Genomic DNA, 23,197 nt, shown 5'->3' with positions numbered 1-23,197 from the left:
CTAAAACTCATTCCTTTAACCACTCCTGTAAAATCAGAATACTCAGTCCTGTTAACTTAAATGACTTCTTATCCAAGGTCATTGCCATGGATGGATCCCCTATGCATGGTGTTAATAGACAGGCTGAAAAGAGCTGTTTTTTAAGGCAGCCATCCTAGTCATCATTTTAGTTTTGTTTGTCTTACAGATGTGGGAAATACTGCAATCTACTTAAGTTCCCCCGGTGAATGTAGTTTATGTTTGTCAGATGCCTCTATGAGGTCTGCATCAGTTTACCCTGTGAAAAGAACTCTCTTGTGTTGCTGAACTTTTGACCAACTTCATTTTTGGAAATCTTGCCATCTTCTCTCTCCCCTGTTGAGTTAAATAGTTTACAAATTATTTGTTGCCTTCCCAGCAACTTGCATTCTTCTTGATTACTGAGACAGAGACGTACATTGATTATTTTTAGTAATAACTACATTTACATTGCCCTTCTGCATTAAAAGTACAAACTTGGTATGTAACACACAGCTACCCTCCTCTTTCTGGCCTGAACTCATAAATTCATAAATAATTATTGAAAGAGAACTGCATGTTTTAATGTACATATGCCCAGCTGCCTAGAAACTGAACAGTGTTTCTCTTTTTGCTTCCCATGTGTGCACTGAATATCCAAAGGCCTGTCCCTCTTATCCGTGATATGCAGACAGGATCTACTTTATCCTTGGAAGGATGCATTGTTTCTTCATGCTATCCACTTCAATACTTCTTTATCTGCAAATAAATGTTACCAAGACAATGGAATTGGCATTGATCTCCCATAATTGGCCTCCCATATCCAGGCTTTTATACATACTGCCGTATACTTAAAAGTAGATCTCATCCTCACAGACTTTTTGGTTATCTTGGTCTGGGGCAGTTTGTATCAGACTTTGTTAAATAAAAATATTGTCCCAGCAAGGACATTGAATCAATTTAAAATATTATGATAAAGTAACTAGTGCCTGCTTCTTATATTATGTCTTATTTCTTGGGAGCATTCTTTATAATGGAAGTGGGTATTGCTGTACTAATTCCAAAGTTCAAGATGTTAAAGGAAGGAAGTAAAGGTTACTCTTTCAATTTCTTTCACATACTTCAGTCTCCCTGAAGAAGCTTGAGAATCCAGATTAAGTGGAGTTGAGGTGAGAGGAAAGCATACAACATTCATGTCCTGCTCTAGAAAACTTCACATGAAGCCGTCTGTGTGTTACGAGGTTTTTTCTCTGATGAGTGCCCCCTTGCCATGGCTTTTTGCTAATATCCCTTTTCTAAGGAACCTTTCTATACATGTTGTGTGCTAATACTGTTCAGAAAGAAAAGAATATACACAGCTGTACATGCCCTTAAGGGGTTCACTTCATCAGGGCTTTTCCTTTCCCATGCCCTTAAGATATCACTTCTAGAAACATTAGAGAGAACAAGCGAAAACCCTCAAGGACTGGTGGAAGGCATCTCACTTCCCCGTCTCCCACTATTTCCTCTTTCCCTTTTCTGAAAGCCCCATAGCCTCGCCACTTTTCCTGCTTCATTCTCTCCTAGCGTTGCTAGCCTGGAAATCTCGTGGAATAACAATGCATCTCCCAGCTACAGAGATCAGTTCCCCTTAGGGTTGCCAGCTCTGTGGTGGGATAGTACTGGAGATTTGGGGGTGGAGCCATGGGAAGGCAAGGGGAGGGAAACAACCTGAACAGGGATAATACCATAGAGTCCACCCTGCAAAGCAGTCATTTTCTCCAGAGGGATTGATTTTTGTCATCTGGAGAGGAGTTGTAATTCTGGGTGTTCTCCAGCCACCAACTGGAGATTGGTGACCTAGTTCCCATGGAAAAATGGCTGCTTGGGAGGGCTCAATCTATGTCATTATACCCTTCTGATGTCCCTCCATTCCTCAAACCTGACCATCACCAAATTTCACTCCCCAAATCCCAAGGCATTTCCTAATCTGAGGTTGGTAACCCTATCTCCTTCCCAGCCATCAACTGTCCTACTTTTCTCTGCTCCTCTCTCTTAAGCTTTCCACCCCAGCAGCCTATGGCCTAGTTGTGTGGTACTAGCCACTGGTAGGGAACCCTCAAGGACTAGTGGGGGCACCTCACTTTCCCCTGTATCCACCTCCCCACACTATTTCCTCTTTCCCTTCTCCTGGCAACCCCCACACCTTCTCCCCTGTACTTGCTTCATTCTCTCCATAATTCATCAAACTACCTTTCATTTGCATAACATCTTCAGCTATATTTATTATTTATTTACTTCATTTATACCCCACTTTTCTCTACAGTGAGGACTAGGGGCATGTATTCAGGTCTACCCAAGCCTGGAAAATACCCTACTGGTAATTTTTGGGTGGATTTCAGCTTGCCTAAAATATCCAAGTTTTCTTAGGAAAATAAAACAAAACATCTTGCAAGAATCCCAGATATATTTGGGAATTATCAGTAGATCCAAAACCAACAAGGAGACAGAAGCAGATTGCTCCCACCTCTCAGCTGTTTGTTGGGCTTCTACTGCAGTGACTTTAAAGTTTAAAGGGGCTGCAATTGACAAGCCCGAGGATCAGCTGTGCCAGTGAGGAGTAGGCTGTTCCTGCCAGCTCAGCTTGGGGCTGGCGTCTCATATAGCCTGATTTAAACTAGGCTGAAGAAGAAACAAACCCGAGAATCTGCTGTGCCACCAGAAACAGATTGCTCCCCACAGGCTGGGCATTGCACTGGCTTCTCCTGCAGCCTGGTTTAAACTGGACTGCAGGAGGAGCGAGCCAGTCAGGATCCCCTGTGCCACCAGGATCAATGCGCTCCATGTGTCACAGCAGCTCCTGGGGCTCACTTCTCCTGCAGCCCAGTTTAACTGTACTGCAGGAGAACCAAGCCCAGCTAGCATCTTCTATGCCACCAGGAGTAGTGTGCTTTGTGCAACACAGCAACTCCTGGGGTTTCCTCATGCTGCAACCTGGTTTAAACCAGACTGCAGGAGAAGCAAGCCCAGCCAGAATCAGCTGTGTCCACGGGGAGCAGATTGTTCCCTGCCAGCTCAGCTTTGTGCCAGTTTTTTTTTTAAAAAAAATAACACACGCAGTATTTTTCTTTTCCAGTCTGTTGAACATAGGATTGCCAAGTCCAATTCAAGAAATATCTGGGGACTTTGGGTGTGGAGCCAGGAGACTTTGGGAGCGGAGTCAGGAACAAGGGTGTGACAAGCATAATTAAACTCCAAGGGAGTTTTGGCCATCACATTTAAAGGGACAGCACACCTTTTAAAATGTCTTCCTTCCATAGGAAATAATGACGGATAGGGGCACCTTCTTTTGGGGCTCATAAAATTGGACCCCCTGGTCCAATCATTTTGAAACTTGGGGGGTACCTTGGGGAGAGGCACTAGATACCATACTGAAAATCTGGTGCCTCTACCTCAAAAAGCAGCTCCCCCAGAGCTCCAAAAACCTCCAGATCAATTCCCCATTATACCCTATGAGAATCAATTCCACATAGGGAATAATGAAGCTGACCGGGGGTGGGAAGGAGCCTGGGAAAGTGGAAGAACCCCCACTGGGACCTGGGGATTGGCAAGCCTAGTTGAACACCCCCCCCCCAAAATGGATTTTTGAAAAGGTTCTATGAAAAAAGCCCACAGGAAAAAAGCTCACAGAAAAACCCCATGGTCATAAATGCTTGCAGGAAAAAAGTCACATGGGGAAAAGCCCATGTGGAAATAAGCCCATACAGAAAAAAGCCCACACAGAAAAATACCATGTAAAGCACCATAGATATTTATAATTGTGGATAACCATTGATCTCCATTTATGAGAATGAATAATTATTACCTATATTTTAAGTTGTTATTTTTAGGATTAAAATGTCATATTCACATGCAACAATTTGTTTTGTGATTTTATCAAGTATAATTAAACAATAATTTGTTATGTTCCTAGCTTAATTTTCTTTTCCTAGCTCAATTTACTTTTACTTGTATTTTAAAAAATATATTGTGGTACATTCAGTGACCATGAAAAAAAGGAATATTAATCCATTACTATTGTCATGACTCAGTGGGGTGTTACCAATCACTGCCACCACTGTGGGTTAAGGGTCCCCTTGAGAAGGCCCAGAGTACCCTCCCAAGCCCTTTAGACCTCCTTTAGCTTATGCCAAATAATAGATGTGAGGACCAGACAGAGTGAACAACAGAACAAAAGATTTATTTAATAGATAACTTCAATGCAATAACAAACAAGGTGCATTAAGCAGGAAAAGGGGTGAAGGGAAAATAAACAAGTGCTCTAACACAACTAGACTTACAGTCCCTACCTAGACTGTCTCAGTCAGACCTGGGCCCTCTCACCCTTCCTCTAAGGGCGCAGGTCTCCTTCTTGCTGTAGCCCTTCCTCAAGCTCTGCCTCCTAGGAAAAGAACAAAGGCTTCCACCTCCCAGGCCTTTTATTCAAGCTCTCCTCTTTCTCTGATTGACCCAAAATGGTGCCAAAACCTTACAGGGCTTCTGAGAGTTGTAGGCCCTTCCCACTACTACCACTAAGGCTTAGGGGTCCCAACCCTCCCGCCCTGGCGGGGGACCCCAGGATTTCCACCCTCTTCCCCCGCTCCCCCAAAAAACAGAAGGGGGGGGGAAATGGCAAGCCGCCCCATCCCGGAGCAGGCGGGCCCGCCGGCGCCCAGCAGCAGGAGGAGGCGGCGGAGGAGGAGGAGCTGTCGGCCGAGGGCCTCGCCGGCGGCGTTGGCACAGCAGAGGGGCAGCAGGAGCGCGGCGAAGAGGATGGGCGCGCCGAAGCGGCGGAGCCAGGCGCGGCCCAGGGCAGTGAGGGACCTCTTGCAGGGGTGCAGGAAGGTGCCGCACAGCACGGCCGCCCCGTAGCACAGCCCCGCCAGCTGCTGGCGGAGGAGGAGGGCGGAGGCCTCGCCCTCGGCAGCGGCGGGCCAGTTGAGGAAGCGCAGGAGGGTGTTGGCCTGCTCGCCGTCGTCGCGGCTCAGCAGCTCCTCGAAGGGCTTCGCCTCCGCCACGTTCAGCGTCGCCCGCAGCCGCTCTCCCAGCCACTCCACCCGCACGTCGTCCATGCCTTCCCCTCAGCGGCGGCAGCAGTAGGCCCGGGCCCGGCCCAACCAACGTTCGCCCGTCACCATGGCGACCACCTCAAGCCCTGCTACGCCGCGAGCACCTCCCGCGGCAAGGAAGGAATTGCAACAGCCTGCAGTTGAAGGAGGAGGCGACTGCAGATTTTGATACCCCGCTCTTCCCCCGTGGGCAGGAAAGCCCCGCTCTTCCTTGATATTGGCTCCACCCCTAACATCTCCTGGCTCCACCCCCAAAGTCTCCTGGCTCCACCCCCAAAGTCCCCAGCTATTTCTTCAATTGGACTTGGCAACCCTACTAAGGCTTTCCTGGGACCACAGGTCTCTAAGGCACAGCCCTGATCACGACTATACAAAAGAAGCCTGTATGAAGAGGGCTTTAATGCTCTTGAGTGTAAAGGTTTTGAAGGGAAAATACAGGAAATAAGTGACTATTTTGTTATCAGTAAACTTTACTAAGAAGGAAAAACAATAACAGAAATTAAACTCTATATAGAAATAATTTTAAATAAAATTAAATACTTGGAATGTATTAATTCACAATTCGTCAACCTTCTTAATGTTAGTATGAAGTAATTTCTAAAGTACTCTACTATTCACAGCTTTTGAACAACTATATGGCTTAAACTTTTTCACATAATTAATATTATTTACCTGTTTTGTTATCAAAAATTAAAACCATAAGATAACATTAAAATAAATCAATTTCCTAGCAGTTTCCTTTTACTTGCATTTAACAAATACACTGTGGTACACCCAGTGACCATGACAAAAGACTACCTAATCCTAATAGTGAAAGCAACAATTATTTAAGAACAATAACAACTCAGATATAATTCTTCATTGCAAATTAGCCACTCCTTAAATAATCAAGTTTATTTTGTTCATATTGCTGCACAGAAGTGGCAACCATGTCATGTAGTGCCTCTTATTCCCTCTAGGCGACCTGCCTGTGTATTAACCATTGTTAGTTTGTGGCAAGCCAAGTCCTTCTGCAATCCATCAAATATACCAATAACAGTAACCGGAAAAAAGCACAAAGGAAAAAATCCCAAAGAAAAAAACCCACAGACATAAACGCTCACAGGAAAAAAGCCCTTATGGAAACATGCCCACTTGGGAAAATGCCCACGTGGAAATAAACCCACATGGAAGCCCACATGGAAAGAAACCCATACTGAAAGAAGCCCACATAGAAAAAGCCCCCGTGAAATAAAGCCCCCATGGAAAAATATGTAAAGCATCATAGATGTTTATAATTGTGGATAACCATTAATAATATTTTGTTGTTATTTTAAGATTAAAATAAGTCATATTCAAATGCTACAAGAAGTGACCATTTTGTTTTCAATGAACTTTAACTTTATTAATTTACAATTTGTCAAACTTTAATGTTAATACATTGTGGTGCATCCAGTGACCACGACAAAAGACTATCTAACCCTAATAATAAAAGCAACATTTATTTAACAATAACAATAATAACTCAGATATAATTCTTCATTGCAAATTAGCCAATCTCTTTAAGCAACTAAGTTTATCTTCCACTTGCTCATATTGCTTCACAGGAGTGGCACCCAAGTCATGTATTGCCTCATATTTCCTCTTTTTCACCTCTAGGCGACCTGCCTGTGTATTAGCCAATGTTAGTTTGTGACAAGCCAGGTCCCTCTGCAGTCCATCATTAGGATGACTGAAATGGAACAAGGAATTAAGAGCATTGTGAAATCCCTCACAACAGTTTATAGTCATTGGCGACCGTTCCAGGGTTGCATCATGATGATTCCATATTCTTATAGGAAACTGAGGATCTCTGCCTGCTGCACCCTCAATATATGTCGAAAAGAAGTTTATGAGCACTGCATTGTAGCTGCCTTCATCTGGAAATGTGGCAGCAAGCTCATAAAAAGCAGTTCTCACATCATTGATTGGGACAAAGGCTAATGCAGCAAGAGATTTCAGTATAATTTTTATGTTCATATTATTTGCATATTCAGTCTTCAAGCCAACACTGTTGATTTTCCTAATGAGACTCTGACACAGGTGAAAATAGCACCCTTTGACGTGTGGAAAGGCAATCCTCACTGCATTCATACAAGCCTTCTCAAAATCCACTAAAACCTTTTGAGGTGACAGATCTGGAATCAATAGCTTCATTATTTCAAACATTTTATTACAGGTGTCCATGTTCTTGTTTTGAAGCAAAATGTAAATACATGGTGGGTATGAATTACCCACCTTGGCATGCCATGTGTACAGTCAGTAAAACATATCTGGCACTTTATCAGAGGTGCCATCTCCATAGATGGTATCTTTGATTAATTCAAGCATAATATCAATATCAACTAAAACCAGAATTCTGTCTGGATTTTCCCACACCAGAATCATGAAGTATCAGTTGCCTATATTTTCAGGAATCTCAAAATGTATGGTTGTTGGGTTAAGCAATTTACTGCCTGCTCTGTGATAGCCTCTCTTCTTTAAATAGCAGAAGTAGTTAAGGCCTCATAGATGTAAGAAGCTAAGCAGGACTGACTCTGGCAAGTATCTGGAAGGAAGAAATCAATAAACATAGTTGGAATTAATTAAAAAATGGTATAATGGAGAATTGATCTATGGGTATCTTGGGCTCTGAGGGGCTGTTTTTTTTAGCTAGATGCACCAACTTTACAGCATAGCATCCAGTGCTTCTCCCCAAAATACCCTCCAAGTTTCAAAAGGATTGAACTAGGAGAGCCAGTTTGGTGTAGTGGTTAAGTGTGCGGACTCTTATCTGGGAGAACCGGGTTTGATTCCCCACTCCTCCACTTGCACCTGCTGGCATGGCCTTGGGTCAGCCATAGCTCTGGCAGAGGTTGTCCTTGAAAGGGCAGCTGCTGTGAGAGCCCTCTCCAGCCCCATCCACCTCACAGGGTGTCTGTTGTGGGGGAGGAAGGTAAAGGAGATTGTGAGCCGCTCTGAGACTCTTCGGAGTGGAGGGCGGGATATAAATCCAATATCTTCTTCTTCCAATTCTATAAGCCCCAGAAGAAGGTTCCCCTATCCTTCATTATTTCCTATGGAGGGAAGGTATTTAAATGGAGCATGGTCCCTTTAGATGTGATGGCCAGAACTCCCATTGGAGTTCAGTTGTGCTTGTCACAACCTTGCTCCTGGCTCCACCCCCAAAGTTCCCAGATATTTCTTGAATTGGACTTGGCAACCGTATTCCATGTGGGCTTCTTTCAGTATGGGCTTTTTTCCTGTGAGCATTTATGTCCGTGGGGGTTTTTCTTTGGTCTTTTTTCCTAGAACCACTAATAACATAGCAAAATTATTATTTCATTATACTTGATAAAATCACAACACAAATTGCTGCATGTGAATGGGACATATTTTAATCCTAATATAACAACATAAAACATAGCTAATACCTATTCATTCTCATAAATGGAGGTGAATGGTTATCCACAATTAGAAATATCTATGGGGCTCTACATGGTATTTTCCCATGTGGGCTTTTTTCTGTATGGGCTTTTTTCCATGTGGATTTGCTCCTGGTTACCTTCTGAAAATCCTGGATCTGAATATCATAGCGGTATTGGGATCTGGGATTTTTTGGAAATCCTGAAATTTTTTCAGGTCCAATAGACACAAACTAAAAAATACTCGTGGTCCCTAGTGGAGACCAAAGCAGCTTGCATTATTCTACTCTTTTCATTTTTATCCGCACAACAATTCTGTGATTAGGCTGAGAGTATGTATTTGGTCCCAAATCACCTAATGAGCTTCTGCAGCACAATGGAGATTCAAACCTGAGTCTCCCAGACCCTACTCTGAAGCTTTAACCTCTGTACCACAGTGGCTTTCATAGGGTGGTTTCTGTTGAACAGTAGTGAGCAGCTAGCCCTAGCTGAGAGGTGGTATCAAATCATCCAGTGATTGCTGCCAGGCCTAGGGTTGCCAGCTTCCAGGTGGGATCTGGAGATATCCCGGAATTACAACTGAGCTCCAGATGACAGTTGTGTTCCCCTGGTGAAAATGGCTGCTTTGGAGAGTGGACTCTTTGGCATTATATCCTTTTAAGTCCTTTCCCCTCTCTAAACCCTGCTCTCCTCAGACTCCACTACAAAACCTCCAGGTATTTTCCACCTGGAGCTGGCAGTCCTGGCTCCAAGGAGACCTCTCTCAAAGGTCAAAATAGGCCTGCAAAGAGCTCTCCCTCTCCCCCTTTCTTTTACTGACAGAACCAAGCTTGTGATGCTGTGGTTGCCTAGGAACAAGCCACTGAGGGAATCTGTTGCTTAAACCTATAGGCATTCCTTTTATCAGTTTTTTTGTTGTTTTTAATCCACCCACTCACCCCCAAATGCTTTCTTTATGATTTCAGTCTTTTCTGCATACCTAGGACCCCTTCCAGGTTTGTAGAAAAATCTGTCTTGCCTGTTCACAGCTCCGTTCACCAGATTTAAGTATCCAAAAATTTGGCCACCTTCACTAATAGTATATAGACGTGTGGGCCTGTGATACTCGTAGGGGAGATTCCCCCTCCCCCACTTCCTCACCAGGCCCAGTGTGAATCCCAGGCTGCATCATTGCCAGCAGGCCCAGTGTGACTCCTGAGCTGCACAGCTCCTTCCACCGGACACAGCACAGCTTCCAGACTGTATGGCTCCTGCACACTTAACCACTACACCAAACTGGCCTGTGGGCCACACCCAGCCCACCCAAGGTTTTAATCAAGCCCGTGGCTCTTTTCTCCCCCCACTCCTTCTCCTGTCCTCACCCTTTGAAGCTCCAGGGCTGCCAAAGTTCCCAGCTCCTTCTGCCTTGTCTTTGCCAGCTGCAGCAGGAAGCTCTTCTGGGCTTGCAAAGCAGCAAAGAAAATGTGGAATGGATTTTCCATTAAGGTCTGTCTGGGCCTCAAGACCGTAATGGAATATCCATTCCATGTTTTTCTTGCAACTTTATGCTGCAATGTGTTTCAGTGGAGTGAAGCTCAGTTTCACTTTACAGCAGCCCTATGGCCAGCAGAAACTTTTGTTTCCTGGAATTGTATCCTTGCAAATAAAGGGTTGATGCTTTGAGCCAGCTTGTCTCTGCTGAATGTACCTGAGAACTGGTACCTAGTGAATAACCTGGGAACCCACAGCCAAAGGGGGATATTACACTGAAGAGTCATTTCCAATCTAAGTAGATCCAGGGAGAGCAGGAGAAGCTTGCAATGCCCAGCCATTTAATGTTTTCCTAGACACAGAGCATTTTATGTTTTTAGTTTCTGCTGTGATCCTTGTGCATTTTCTTGATGTTTTATTTTAAAAATAGCATTGCCAAATCCTACTATTCCCCTGCCTTTCCATTTTAAACAAAATATTCAACAGTTTTAAGCATATTTTTATTTTAAATTTAAACAAAACTATTGTAATTGTTTTTGTGTCCTTTATAAAGTTTATATTTAATTTAATTTAGTTTTTCAATTTATACCGCGCCTTATCCCGCAAACGGGCTCAGGGCGGCTTACAACTTACTGGATTTTTATCCCGCCCTCAGAGTCTCAGAGCAGCTCACAATCTCCTTTACCTTCCACTACCTGTCATTACATTTTATGACACGCATGGCTCAGGCCCACAAAGTCCCATTTATGTCTGATCTGGCCCTCATAACAAATGAGTTCTACACCTCTGCTTTAACATTCATTTAAAAAAAATCCTTGGAAATGAGTCTTGTCTTTTATTATTTATTTAATTGATTTAAATGTGTGTATGTTATTCCTCAACTCTTAGATTCCTTTATCACTGATAATATTCTGTCTCATAAATGTCCATGGAATGTGTGCAGTCACATTCCTTGCACTATGAGATGGGACAATAGAATTGCTTTTCTGCAGTAATAAAATATTGAGGATTGAGTACTGATATTATCCTCACAAAAGCTCAAATGGAAATATACAGACCTTCTCTGTAAAGCTCTTAAGTGACGGTTACACATTTATTGCAAGAAAATGGCTATGATGAACTTTGGCTGCATGCAGGCAGTATCTGATGCTTGGAGCATCAGAATGGATTTACCACTATTGAGTCAGTTACTCTGATCCAGCATTAGTTGTTTCATATCTATACAGATGAAATTGGGGGCACAATGTGTGTGTGTGTGGGGTGGTGGTCCTTTGGATAATAATGGGCAAATTTCACTCCTAGGGGAAACCAGAATAAGCCAAGGAGGGGGGGGGGGAGGAAAACACAGAAAATGTAATTGAATGGCAGTGTTTTCCTTAAGTGAATCATGCACTATTTCTTATTTATAAAAGAGTGCCCAAATTAATTAAAACACACTGCTGAAGAACATTTCTCACACTCCTTCAGGCACTGGGTTGGGGAAAAATGAACTATATTATTTATCATGACTAGTGTCCAGTAAGTGTTTTGTGATAGTTAATCCCTAAACACATGCTTCCTGTCTCTTCAAACTATATACAGCACTGGCTCCCAACCTTTTTGGCACCAGGGACCGGTTTTGTGGAAGACAATTTTTCCATGGACCGGTGGGGGGAGCAGCACTGGGTTTTTTGCTGCCCCAGGCTGCCCCCACACCTGTGCCCCATCCCTGCTGCCGTGGGGGTCTTTAAATTGGGGGGAGACTGGGGCTGTTTCTGCTGTCTTCCCACTAGGTGGCCAGGTGGCAGAAGGCCTGTCTTCTTCCCCTTCCCCAGGGGTTAGCGGATCAGGTGCTGGGTGGGCGGAAGGGGCGGTGGGACTGCTCTGCCTCGCTCTGAGGCTGCCTTCCTGCCGCAGAGCAAGGCAGCACTGCCTCTTTTGTCCACCTGGGTCCTGGGGGGGGGGGGTCTACGGCCCAGTGGTTGGGGACCCCTGGTATACAGAACATATCTAGCAAAGGTGGATTAAATTTAGATGAAAGTGGGTTGAAAATTGGTGGAAGGAACATTAACAGCTTGAGACATATAGATGACACCACATCACTGGCAGAAAATAGTGAAGACTTGAAATGACTAATGAAAGTTAAAGCAGAAAGTGCTAAAGCAGGATTATAGCTGAACGTCAAGAAGACAAAATTATGACTATTGGGGAATTATACAACTTTAAGGTTGCCAGTGAAGAAACTGAAATTGTTCTCTATTCCTTGGCTGCATAATCAACCAAAAGGGAGGCTGCAGCCAAGAAGTCAGGAGATTGAGACTGGGAAGAGCATCTATGAAGGAGCTAGAATGGTTAAGTGTAACAATGTGTTGCTGGTGACAAAGACCAAGATACCATTCTATTCCTCATTACTATGTGTAAGTGTGAAAGTTGAACAATAAAGAAAGGGGAAAAGTTGATTCATTTGAAATATGGTATTGGAGGAGAATTTTACAGATACTATGGGCCTCCAAAAAGATAAATAAGTGGGTTCTAGAGCAAATCAAGCCTGAACTCTCCCTAGAAGCTAAAATGATTAAACTGAGGCAATAATATTTTGGTCACATTATGAGAAGACAGAGTCTCTTGAGAAGACAATAAGGCTAGGAAAAGTTGAAGGTAGCAGGAAAAGAGGAAGACACAACATGAGATGGATTGATTCAGAAAAGGAAGTCACAGCCCCTAGTTTTGCAAGACCTGAGGAAGTTTGATGTAGTGGTTAACTTAAGTGGTTAAGAGCCAGTTTGGTGTAGTGGTTAAGTGTGCAGGCTCTAATCTGGGAGAACTGGGTTTGTTTCCCCACTTCTTCACATGCATCTCCTGGTATGACCTTGGGTCAGAGCTGTTACTCTTAAGAGCAGTTCTTAAAGAGCTCTCTGAGTCACACCTACCTCACAGAGGGTGTCTGTTGTGGGGAGAGGAAGGAAAGGAGATGGTAAACCGCTTTGTAGTAAAGGGTGGGGTATAAATGCAGTCTCCTCGGCATCCTCCTCTTCTTCTTTATCATCATCATCTTCTTCATAGGACATTTTGGAGGTCATTCATATTATCAGAAACTGGAAGCAACTTGATGGCATTTAACACACACACACACATATTGCAATAATTCTAGCCACAGTTCTGGGAGCTAGTTTTTACTGGTTTACATGAAATACTGTGGAAAAGAAATGGGTTGACTTTCAATTATGAAGTGATGAAAATAAATGAACATACATAAGTCTGTCTCTTGATAGCTGTACAATATCACCTTTAGTCCCTGAAATGTTGTCGTATGTAACTTATCTCAACTTTTGTTTTTTAACGTTTGGCAATTAAAATTAATACAATTTCATTTGCGGTCTGGGCAATGCAGAATTCTGCTTAGTAATTATGTTGTATGAATTAGATACACAAGAGGGTAATTATTATTTTGTAGATAATACCACAGTGTGGTCCTTTAGTTACACAATGCTCTGCCTTGGGGGCAAATCCTGCCATCTAGCCTTTAAAAAATTAAACCACACCATAAGCCTCATTCAGAATTAAGTAGAAACAGAGGAAAGGATAAATCTGTTTCAAATTTTCTAGACTAGCTTTTTGAGCTTAATTTCTCTTCTCAGTATTTGGCTAGATTAATCAGACTGGATGGGTAGAACCGCATATGGGTGGGTCTTATATTATTGGTGTTGAACACACTCATGCAAGCCATGCCGTCAGGGTGCTAAGGTTCTTTGACTTGTGTGGCTAACCAATTGAAGTAACACAGTGAGGTACAATCCAGACAGCAAAAAGGGTAAAAAAAAAGTTTTATTTGAATAAGGAACAACATGCAGCCAAAAGTTCAGTTCAGTTGTTCACTGAGCTACAGTTGTGTTCAAACTTGTATACTCTTGGTTTCTCCTCCCGGTGTTACATCATAACTTGACATCACTACATGTGTACTTCAGTTTTCTTTGTCTCTAACATCCATTAATCTTACATTTGACAAACAAGATGTTTCTGGCTCATTTTTAACTTTACTGTTCTTTCATCCACAGGTGTCTTATCAAAACTTCCTTGTTAAAAGTGAAATATAACATCCTTCTCTGAACAAAGACCTTCACATTATCTTAGTTGGCTACTTTCCCAGATTTTCCATCACTATGAATTTACAAGCTTAAATTCATGTTACAAACAAAACTTAACTTTTAAAACTATTTAACATTGTTCCTCTGTATTGCCACATGCATATAAGACATACAAATACTTGTTTATTAAACATTTCTACTAGATATATGTAAATAAATAATAATACCACTTCAGACATTTCTTAGAAGAATCAAACTTCTCACATGGACTTTCCAGTTTCAAAGTAGGTCATGTTAAAGAGCTTGTTTTTCTTTCTTGAATGAATACTTTTGTGTATCATTTAACTCATTACGTAGTTCTTATTTAATTACTTAAAACATTAAAGTTTCATTTTTTATATAAAAACTGTAAATAAACCATTCTTCTTCTTAGCCACTTGAGGGCCGTCTCTGTATAGGAAATTATAATTTCTTTTTCCTCCAATTAATTGAGTTGTCATAATTTATGGCTCATTAGCATACTTTCACTGATACCAGCATCTGAGATAGCGATTACTAGTATCTGGACACCTGGTCATTATTTCCTTGGCTGTGGTTCAGTCTTGTTCCGGCTTTGGTTTTAATTGGCTGAAAATACTTTCTTTAATTAGGGTTACCTCTGCTTGATAAAAATAATAATGCTTATTGCAGCAGTTCCATAGTAACTTTTCTATTAAGCACACAGCCTGATATTTTTAAATAATCAGGCTGTTTAAACTTCATATATATGTTAGCTAAATATTATTCTTAACAATTAATATAAACATTTAAAAGCATTTGAAACATAAAACATTTTTAAACTTAGAGAAGAGAAAAACTAGCTTTTAATTTCAGTCTTATTCATGGCTGTGTGTCCTCTTTGTCTAACAAGTATTCCTTGCAACTTTTTTGACCAATTTGCTTAAAAAACATATTTGGCCAGTTTTAAGATCCACATGGCTTTAGAGTGGAAGTCAATTGAACCTCTACAATTGGCAATTTAGCGTTCTAAGTTTGGGAATATTTTGTTTTAGATAAATTGGCTGATTCTGTTGCTACTGTGAAATAATCTGGAACGTTTTCACTATTAGATAAGTGGTTGCCTTTCTGAATTATATATTGGGCAAGGAATTCTCTATTGGGCAAAGAGTTATCACTTCTGGTGTTTCATTAATTGTCATTTTTGGGATGCTAATTGTTTTGCCTGTAATTTAACTGTGATAACTTTATAATTATTTATTTAATTTTAATAAATTATTTGAACTGGGAAAAAATAAACAGTTATTTTTCAGCTATTGGCAAAATATTAAAGACTGTAAACAACTTTGGAAGCTTTAATTTACTTTTAAGAATAATCATTAAATAAAGAGCAATTTGCCAATTTTTTTCTCGATTTGCAGAGATTCCAGTTGTAAATCCCTATCAATTTCTATTATGACATCTTGTTAAAAGATAAGCATTTCGTTTCTCATTAACAAATTCCATTTTGTATGGCTTCTTGCCTGCTAATTAAAAATGATAGAAACCAGACGCATCCTATCTTCTTATTTGCTTTGCCAGTTACTCCAGGAGTCCCAAAGTCTTTCTCCAGGAGCTTTCAGAAAGGTATTGGTATCTATGGAACAATAGTCAGCTGAATATTATTCTAGCCTTTGAACTTCCTCTACACTCATTTTTTCAGGAAAGTACCTATTTGGCATGGTTTTAAGTTGGTTGGATCTGAATCCTTTCCTTGAGCATTGGTCTAAATTTCATTTTCTGAACCTCTTCTGCTAGAAAAGAGTGTGTTACATTTAACTTGTTTAAGTTGATTTTACTTGAGTGAAATAACAGTTTGAAATTGGTATTTTTCTCACTGCCTGAGAATTGCTCATAAGAAAGAATACAGTGGGATTGACAGCAGCATGGCTGTAAGGCTGCCTGTCTTTGACATCCTGTGAAATGAGGTATTTTTGTTTGGAATAATGCTCCCCTATTGTGCATTGTGTTCTTATTGTTTCAGCTATCCTGGTGATTGAGTTTGTCTATGCTATTGTGGGCATTGTTTGGCTAACCCAGTACTACAGTTCCTGCAATGATGTGACTGCCAAGAGTGTCACTTTGGGTGTGTATGTGAGGCTTTTTAATATGAAGTTGTTTTCTACTTGTTTAATATTCCTGTCACCCCCAATGCTTTAAATATAAAGTTAACAAATTCATAAACATAAAAAGACTCATAGGCTGAGAACAGATGGGCATTTTGGGGCAACTGGGAGGCGTCCCGAATTGGACTGGCGCAAAAAGAGCCGTTCGGGAGCCTCCACACATTCACTCACAAGCTGCCCACCTCCAGTCCGTCAGGCAGCTCCACGCCTCCACACAGGAAGGCGACCTGGAAGCCGGATTCCTCTTTGTTCCCCCTCGGGGGAAGCGCTGATGCGCATGAGCGCTCTCATTGGGTTTTTTTTTTTAAAAAACCCCAGAAACAGCTTTGGGCGGCTTGGAAGTTTCACACTGCCAAGCCACCTCACTTGTGCCCCTCCCCTTCCAGAGGGCGGGAAAGCGACTACCAGCCGGCTCAAACATTTGTGACCACTTTCAAAGTGGTTGCTTTTCGAGCTGGATGGAGCAGCCGGAAGGACAGGGTGAGTGTGCGCTGGGGACACCCGGCAGATGTTTCTGTGTGGAGGGATTATTTGGGCCGACTTCAGAGGCGTCTCTGAGTCGGCCCGTAGTGCCAGTCTGTAATCAGCCATAGAGAGCTCTGTATACCTTGTCTTTTTATCTGCTTCCTGAATATGTGCATGTGTGTAGATTTACACACATACATACATCACTATATCTAATAGTAAAACAGCTGGTCCCTCACAAGAACTAAGTATACTCTAGGAGCACAGAATGTGAGAGTGGGGGGAAAGAAGGGAGGAGAAATTAGCTGCTGAAGTCCCTAAGAGCTTATAGAATCTTGGAGAGGGGATTTTTTAAATTTTTACTGACTTACAATAGTCGTAGTAGTAGTAGTAATGACTTACAAAAGTAGTGAAAATATTACAAATTAAAACTAAATATAATAAAAGACATCAAATTTTTTTATCCTATTTGTACGTATATGTACATGTATATGTATAGACACACATACATAAATATATACACACACGCATACATCCCTAAACCCTTTAGCTCAGTTCTATTTGCTATTGACAGCTCTGGGCTTACTACATTTATTAAATATTTTAGGATGTTAGCCTTTGAATCTCTGAAGCAGTCATAACATTTACATAAACCCAATATCTTCATCATAAGAATGGCCTTCTCTTTAGATGGTGAACATCAGGTAAAGTTTGTTGCTATAGAACAGCCACATTCATAAACCAAATTTGACTAATAAGTCATGTCTGCTTCTGAATTAAGTTTTTTAATATTTTTGCTGCTCTTTCTCTAGGAATGGTTGTCTGCAACTGGGTTGTTATTCTGAGTGTTTGTATCACTGTCCTATGCGTCTTTGACCCAACGGGACGCACCTTTGTGAAATTACGAGCCACAAAGAGGAGGCAACGCAACCTGAGGACATATAACTTGAGGTAGGGAAGAACTGAAACAAAGGAAGTGTGGGATTAGAATTGTTTATTACCCAGGAGCTATCTTTACTGACTTGTTTCAGGATTACCTGCTTTCCCGTTTTTTGCATTAAACATCAGTTTTCCTGTGTTGCCACTGCAATCAATTTAAAAAGTGTTGTGTGATAAAATAGTTTGTGAGGCTGCTGTTGGGGGGGGGGTGCCTTTTGCGTGTGATTTAGGCTTCTCTAAATCTAGGCCAGGAACTGAAAGTAATTGGTCTATATTTTTTGTTATGCAGAAATGTAAAGTTTTGCTCTCAATATGTAAGTTAACCTACTTAATTTTACATGCCTTGTTTTCACCTTCAGCCATGTTTTGTTTTGTAGTTCTTCCTTATTAATGCATAATTGCAAGAGGAGTTGCAAAAGACACCTATAAGAACATAAAAGGTACATTGCTGAAACAGACCAGTCAACTAGCCAGTCCAGTATCCTATTTCACACAGTGGCCAGATAGTTGCTGGGGAGGAGCAACAAATGGAACATAAAGACCAGGGCCTTCCCCTGATGTTACTTCCTAGCACTGATATTCACAGCTATACTGTCCCTTGACAGAGGGCTGCGAAGCTCCCATCGGGGATGGGGGATCCCCTGGTTTGGGGGGCCCCCAACCCACCAGCATGGAGCAGGCCTCTGGGGGTGGATCCCTGCCCCCAAAGAGCCCCATCATCACGCAATGTGCCCTGCACAATGAAATCACCCGTAAATGATGTCATTGCACAGGGTATGTCACGCTGGGGATGCTCTAGGGTTTGCAGTAAAACTCCGTGGTACCATAGAGTACCATAGTGTTTTTACTGCAAATCCTAGAGCATTGTGCTGGGGTACCATAGAGTTTTACCACGAATCCTAGAGCATCCCCAGTGTGATGTGCCCAGTGCAATGACATCATTTCCGGGTGATGTCATCGTGAAGCGTACAAGAGAGAAGTCCCCTGCCACAGTGGTGGAGGGACTTGGCAACGCTACCTAGACATGGTGGGTCCCTGTAGTCATCTTGTGTAGTAGCCATTTATAGGCCTATCCTCAATTACTATATTGAATCCCCTTCTAAAACCATCTATAAGACCAGGAAAGAAATACATTATATAAATAAAGCATATGATTACAGGACTTTGTATTGAACAGCAATAAAGTTTTTTTATGTTTTATAATAAAACAGAAGTCTGTGGCTAATCATTTCTACAAAGGTCAACGTTTCGTAAATCTAGTGGAAAACATTTGACGAGTTTTTCCTAGAAATTCCTTTAAAACTTTTAAAAGGCTATGTGAAGAAATGCATTTTCTCCTGGAAGGTTGGCAAGCAGCCAGACTCCACTTGGTATTTAAAATGTTTTTCCCCCTGATCTCTGGGCAGAGAACAGTTGGCAAGGAGGAAGTCCATCAATGGCTTTACAGACCAAGAAATGTTAATAGGTCTTGCTAGAGACAATAGGATGGTCAAGCCTCCCCCTCCATCCCCTTCTTCAGGCAGGGAGCAGAGAATTAGAGGAAGATTCCTTGACCTGGGCTGACCGGGGTCAAGTGGGAGGGTGAAACAGAAGTGATAAATTCTCCTTGCAACAGGAAATAGCCCTTTTTATTTGGGATGCTCAGGCAATGAGAGGACACAGAACCCTTAAGTCCTGAGGCAGCCATATTGACCATGTGCTCACCTGGGAGATGGGGAACAAACTTCAAGGTAGTGGATACTCTGTAGAGAAATAGAACAGCTAAGCTAAAAGAGCCTATCCTGTTTTAACATCAGCTGGTCAGAGTGTTCGCTTTTTCTACCAGTTTCTTTTGCTTTCCTTGCTCAAATCTGGTGCTGTGCTAAAAGTATGCTTGTAAACTTTTTTCCCCCGATAAACATTTTAAACTTTTGATGTTGTAAGTAATTCTGTGTACCACATAGACCCCCTACTGCCCTAAGCACACTATCTAAAAAGGAGCTCCAGGGGGCTGGCAAGCAGCTATTTGTCCAAGGGTGCCCAAGGCATTAAACTGTCCCCATAGTAAGTAGGTGTTGGGCAGCAGGAGACAGAGGCAACACCTCAGAACTGAGAAGGGGAGCTGGGATTCCTGCACCTCCCAGTGAGAAATTAAGGAATGCCTTTTAAAAGGTAGTGGTGGAATGTTACCCTAGAGAGAAAGAAAAGCCCCTCCATGGAGTTGGGAACCCCTAGAAGGGCATGGCAGCAACAGGGCATGCAGGCCAGAGCTGGCACATTCTGCCACAAGCCATATTTAGTATTGGTCTTGGAAATTCTATTTCTAAATCAAGCTTCATTGCAGCAGTAATCTTACATATGAGGTCTGTAAACTTCAAACGCTTGAGGGACAAGACTGTAGCCCTCATGGAAAGTGTCCTCAAGGCTCTTGAAAGTTTTAGGTTCTTTCTCAGCTGAGTGTTCGTTTGATAGGTAAACAAACAAACACTCAGTTGAGGAAGAACCTAAAACTCTATTTTTTTTTTTTTCTTGTGGAGATACAAAGATGCAGACAATATTTATAATATGCGGACAATATTTATCTCTCCAACTTCACAGTAAGAAATAAAAGTGCTGCTAACTTTGACTGTTGTAAGTAGTGAGTGCAAAGTCGTAGTTGTTGATGAACTCCTCAGATAACAACTTGCTGGTGGTCCCTGGCCCCAAAGGTCCAGCTGTCCTCAACCAGGGCCAGAGCCTTTTTGGTCCTGGTTCCAACCTGGTGGAACTCTCTGCCAAATATCATTAGGGCCCTGTAGGATCTGATTCAATTTTGCGGAGCCTGCAAGGCAAAGATGTTGGCCTTTGGTTGCGAACAGTGACGGTTCCATCTTGGCTGGCACCCTTCTCTGTTATTTACATCTACTTCGCCTTCTTCTTCTTCCTTCTTCTGGGTGTCTTACTGGAGCCTTCATTATCAATGGAGGCCCAGATAACAGCCACTGCCAAGTCAGCATTCTTCCATCTGAGGCGGGCGAGGCAGTTGGCCCCTTTCCTAGAGCGTCAGGACCTAGCAATGGTGATCCACGCGACGGTCACCTCAAGACTGGACTACTGTAATGCTCTCTACATGGGGCTGCCTCTGTACCAGACCCGGGAGCTGCAGCTGGTGCAGAATGCGGCAGCCAGGCTGTTACTTGGTCTCCCAAGATGGGAGCATATACGGCCGGGGCTGCGCGGACTGCACTGGCTGCCGATTGTATACAGGATCCAGTACAAAGTGCTGGTCATAACCTTTAAAGCCCTATATGGCCAAGGACCGACCTACCTGAGGGACCGTCTCTCCCCATATGAGCCCCAGAGAGCACTGAGGTCAGTGGGAAAAAGCAGACTGAATATCCCTGGGTCAAAAGAAGTCAAACTTCAAAGCACCCGCACTCAGGCCTTTTCCGCTGCGGCCCCACAATTCTGGAACCAGCTCCCAGAGGAGGTGCGGGCCCTGCGGAACTTAGATCAGTTCCGCAGGGCCTGCAAGACCGTCCTCTTCAAACAGGCGTTTACCAATAAATGAATTAACGTTTACCGTTAGATTAATAATGTTTACTGCCAGTGTTGAATTAGGAATGTTTTAATCATTGATTGTTTTAATGTGAATTTTAATGTGAATTTAATGTTTTATTATTGTATTGTTTACTTGAAGTGCTGTTAGCCGCCCTGAGCCTGCTTCGGCGGGGGAGGGCGGGATATAAATAAAATTTTACATTACATTCCCCTTTGCCTATTAAGTAGCTGGCAGTTGGGATAAGGTTTGATTATTTCTTACCATCTGATTATTGAAATGTTGTGAATGTTTTAACTGGTTTTATTTTGTTGTTTTTATCAAATCTGTACATCACCCAGAGCCCTGCCTTTGGCAGGGATTGGGTGATTCATAAATTTAACGAACAACAACAACAACAGCAACTTGGGGATCAAGTATTTATTTTTAAATGTTGTTAATGTTTAATTTTGTTTAAAATTATGAAATGAAATACCATTAATTATATCAAGACTACTTTGGTTTTGCTGCGTTGTATTGACCTGCAGTGTATTGGCCTGCACTATACTCTTACAGTGCAATCATAGATAGTTACATCTTTCTACTGGCTTCACTGGACTTAGAATGGTTTAATTCTGCTTATAACTGGACCGTTAGTCTCTTCCAGGGCTAGCCCTGCCGCTAGGCAAAATAGGCGATTGTCTAGGGCAACAGCCTTCTGAGGGTGCCAAATTGGGTGCCTCCCAAGTGACTTTTTATTTTCCCCACAACTCATCTGTTTTTGAAAATTGGTTATCAGTGCAGTGGTGGGGGTGCCAGATAGTCTAGGGCCAGCCCTGGCCTCTTTACAGATCCTGGCTATTTCTCAGTACTAATGATAGTGAGCTTCTCTTCTTTTTAGAGAAGGAATGCTTGGTTTCACCTTTAGTATTCCTCCCATTCCAAACTTCAGAGGCCTCATTATTGGCAGTAGGTCTGTTGAAGGCTGAAGAAGTAATAGCGTTCAGTAAATTTGCACGCCCATAATTTCCAGTGCTGCTGAATGCTACCTTGCAAACATTGTATTTCCAAAACCATACATGGGTGTGTCTAGAGTGGATCTGAGGTTGTACTGTAGAATTTGTTGATATATTTATCCTTTGTTATAATTACTTTCAGTAATAGGAATTCTGTTGATGCTTTTTTTGTGTTTCTTTTGGTTTCCCTCTAAGCAGATGTTGTACTTCCCTGTTCATTTGTAATCCTTCCATCTGCTTATTCTAGGCACCGTTTAGAGGAGGGACAGGCTAGCAGCTGGACTCGGCGACTGAAGGTTTTCCTTTGCTGCACTCGAACAAAAGATTCCCAATCAGTAAGTTGCAAGTGTCTTTTCCATCAGAGAGTAAATTATTTATGACCAATCAAATTCCAGTGTTCTCAGATCACTGCACTGTGGGAACTGCCGGAATCATTAGTAACTCTTCTTCAGGTAATGGCTCTTGGAACTCCATGAACTCTTTCTGAGTGAACTTTTTCCTGTGCCATTTGTTCTGCACATTAACCAAAAACTGTGTGTAAAAATGGGACAAGCAGGCACCTGGAAAAAATGGATCTTTTATTCCCACTCTGAAAACATAACAAGGTATTCTTGGCAGTTGCCTGGGTCCACAGCATGGATGGGTAATGAGAATAGTGGGAGACCATCATGAGCTGAGAATGCTATGTGTGCGATGGGTTCTAATCTGCACTGAATATTCCTCTGCCCCTTTGCAGATACATCCTGGGAGATTACATTTCTGGATGAAGCTTTATACCTACAACAAATGCTGTTTTACAGTGGGTAGGGGCTTAAATCCCTAAAAAGATGAAGTTGAAAATCCTTAGAAACACAAAATATAATCTTGGAAGAATTAAAGGGATGTCAGATTTAACTAAAAAAAAAATCTTTATCTTGAGCCAAATTCCATATAAAACTTCAATCAAATGTACAATTTAAAACTTGTTATATATTAAGTATAGTACAGCATTCCATTGTCATTTTGTCTTTCCGAGGCCATATGCTGTGCTCCAGTGGACTTTAATACCTCAGCTACCTTGAGATTTGAGTCCTCACCCA

At 42.1% G+C, this 23,197-nt stretch overlaps 1 protein-coding gene across 1 annotated transcript in view; it reads left to right on the top strand.

Moving 5' to 3' along the window:
- DAGLA (diacylglycerol lipase alpha) overlaps nucleotides 1-23,197 on the top strand; it is a 121,475-nt gene that overhangs the window by 38,969 nt on the left and 59,309 nt on the right. The window contains exons 5-7 of the mRNA XM_060262230.1: nucleotides 16,061-16,162; nucleotides 17,480-17,618; nucleotides 22,366-22,453. Of these exons, the coding sequence (XP_060118213.1) occupies nucleotides 16,061-16,162; nucleotides 17,480-17,618; nucleotides 22,366-22,453 (329 nt within the window). The remainder of the gene's footprint in view (nucleotides 1-16,060; nucleotides 16,163-17,479; nucleotides 17,619-22,365; nucleotides 22,454-23,197) is intronic.

This window comes from Heteronotia binoei, chromosome 21 (assembly GCF_032191835.1).
Source record: "Heteronotia binoei isolate CCM8104 ecotype False Entrance Well chromosome 21, APGP_CSIRO_Hbin_v1, whole genome shotgun sequence".
NCBI classification, from domain to species: domain Eukaryota; kingdom Metazoa; phylum Chordata; class Lepidosauria; order Squamata; family Gekkonidae; genus Heteronotia; species Heteronotia binoei.
Note: the sequence above shows the minus strand (reverse complement) of the source record. Positions and strands in the feature narration are given on the sequence as shown.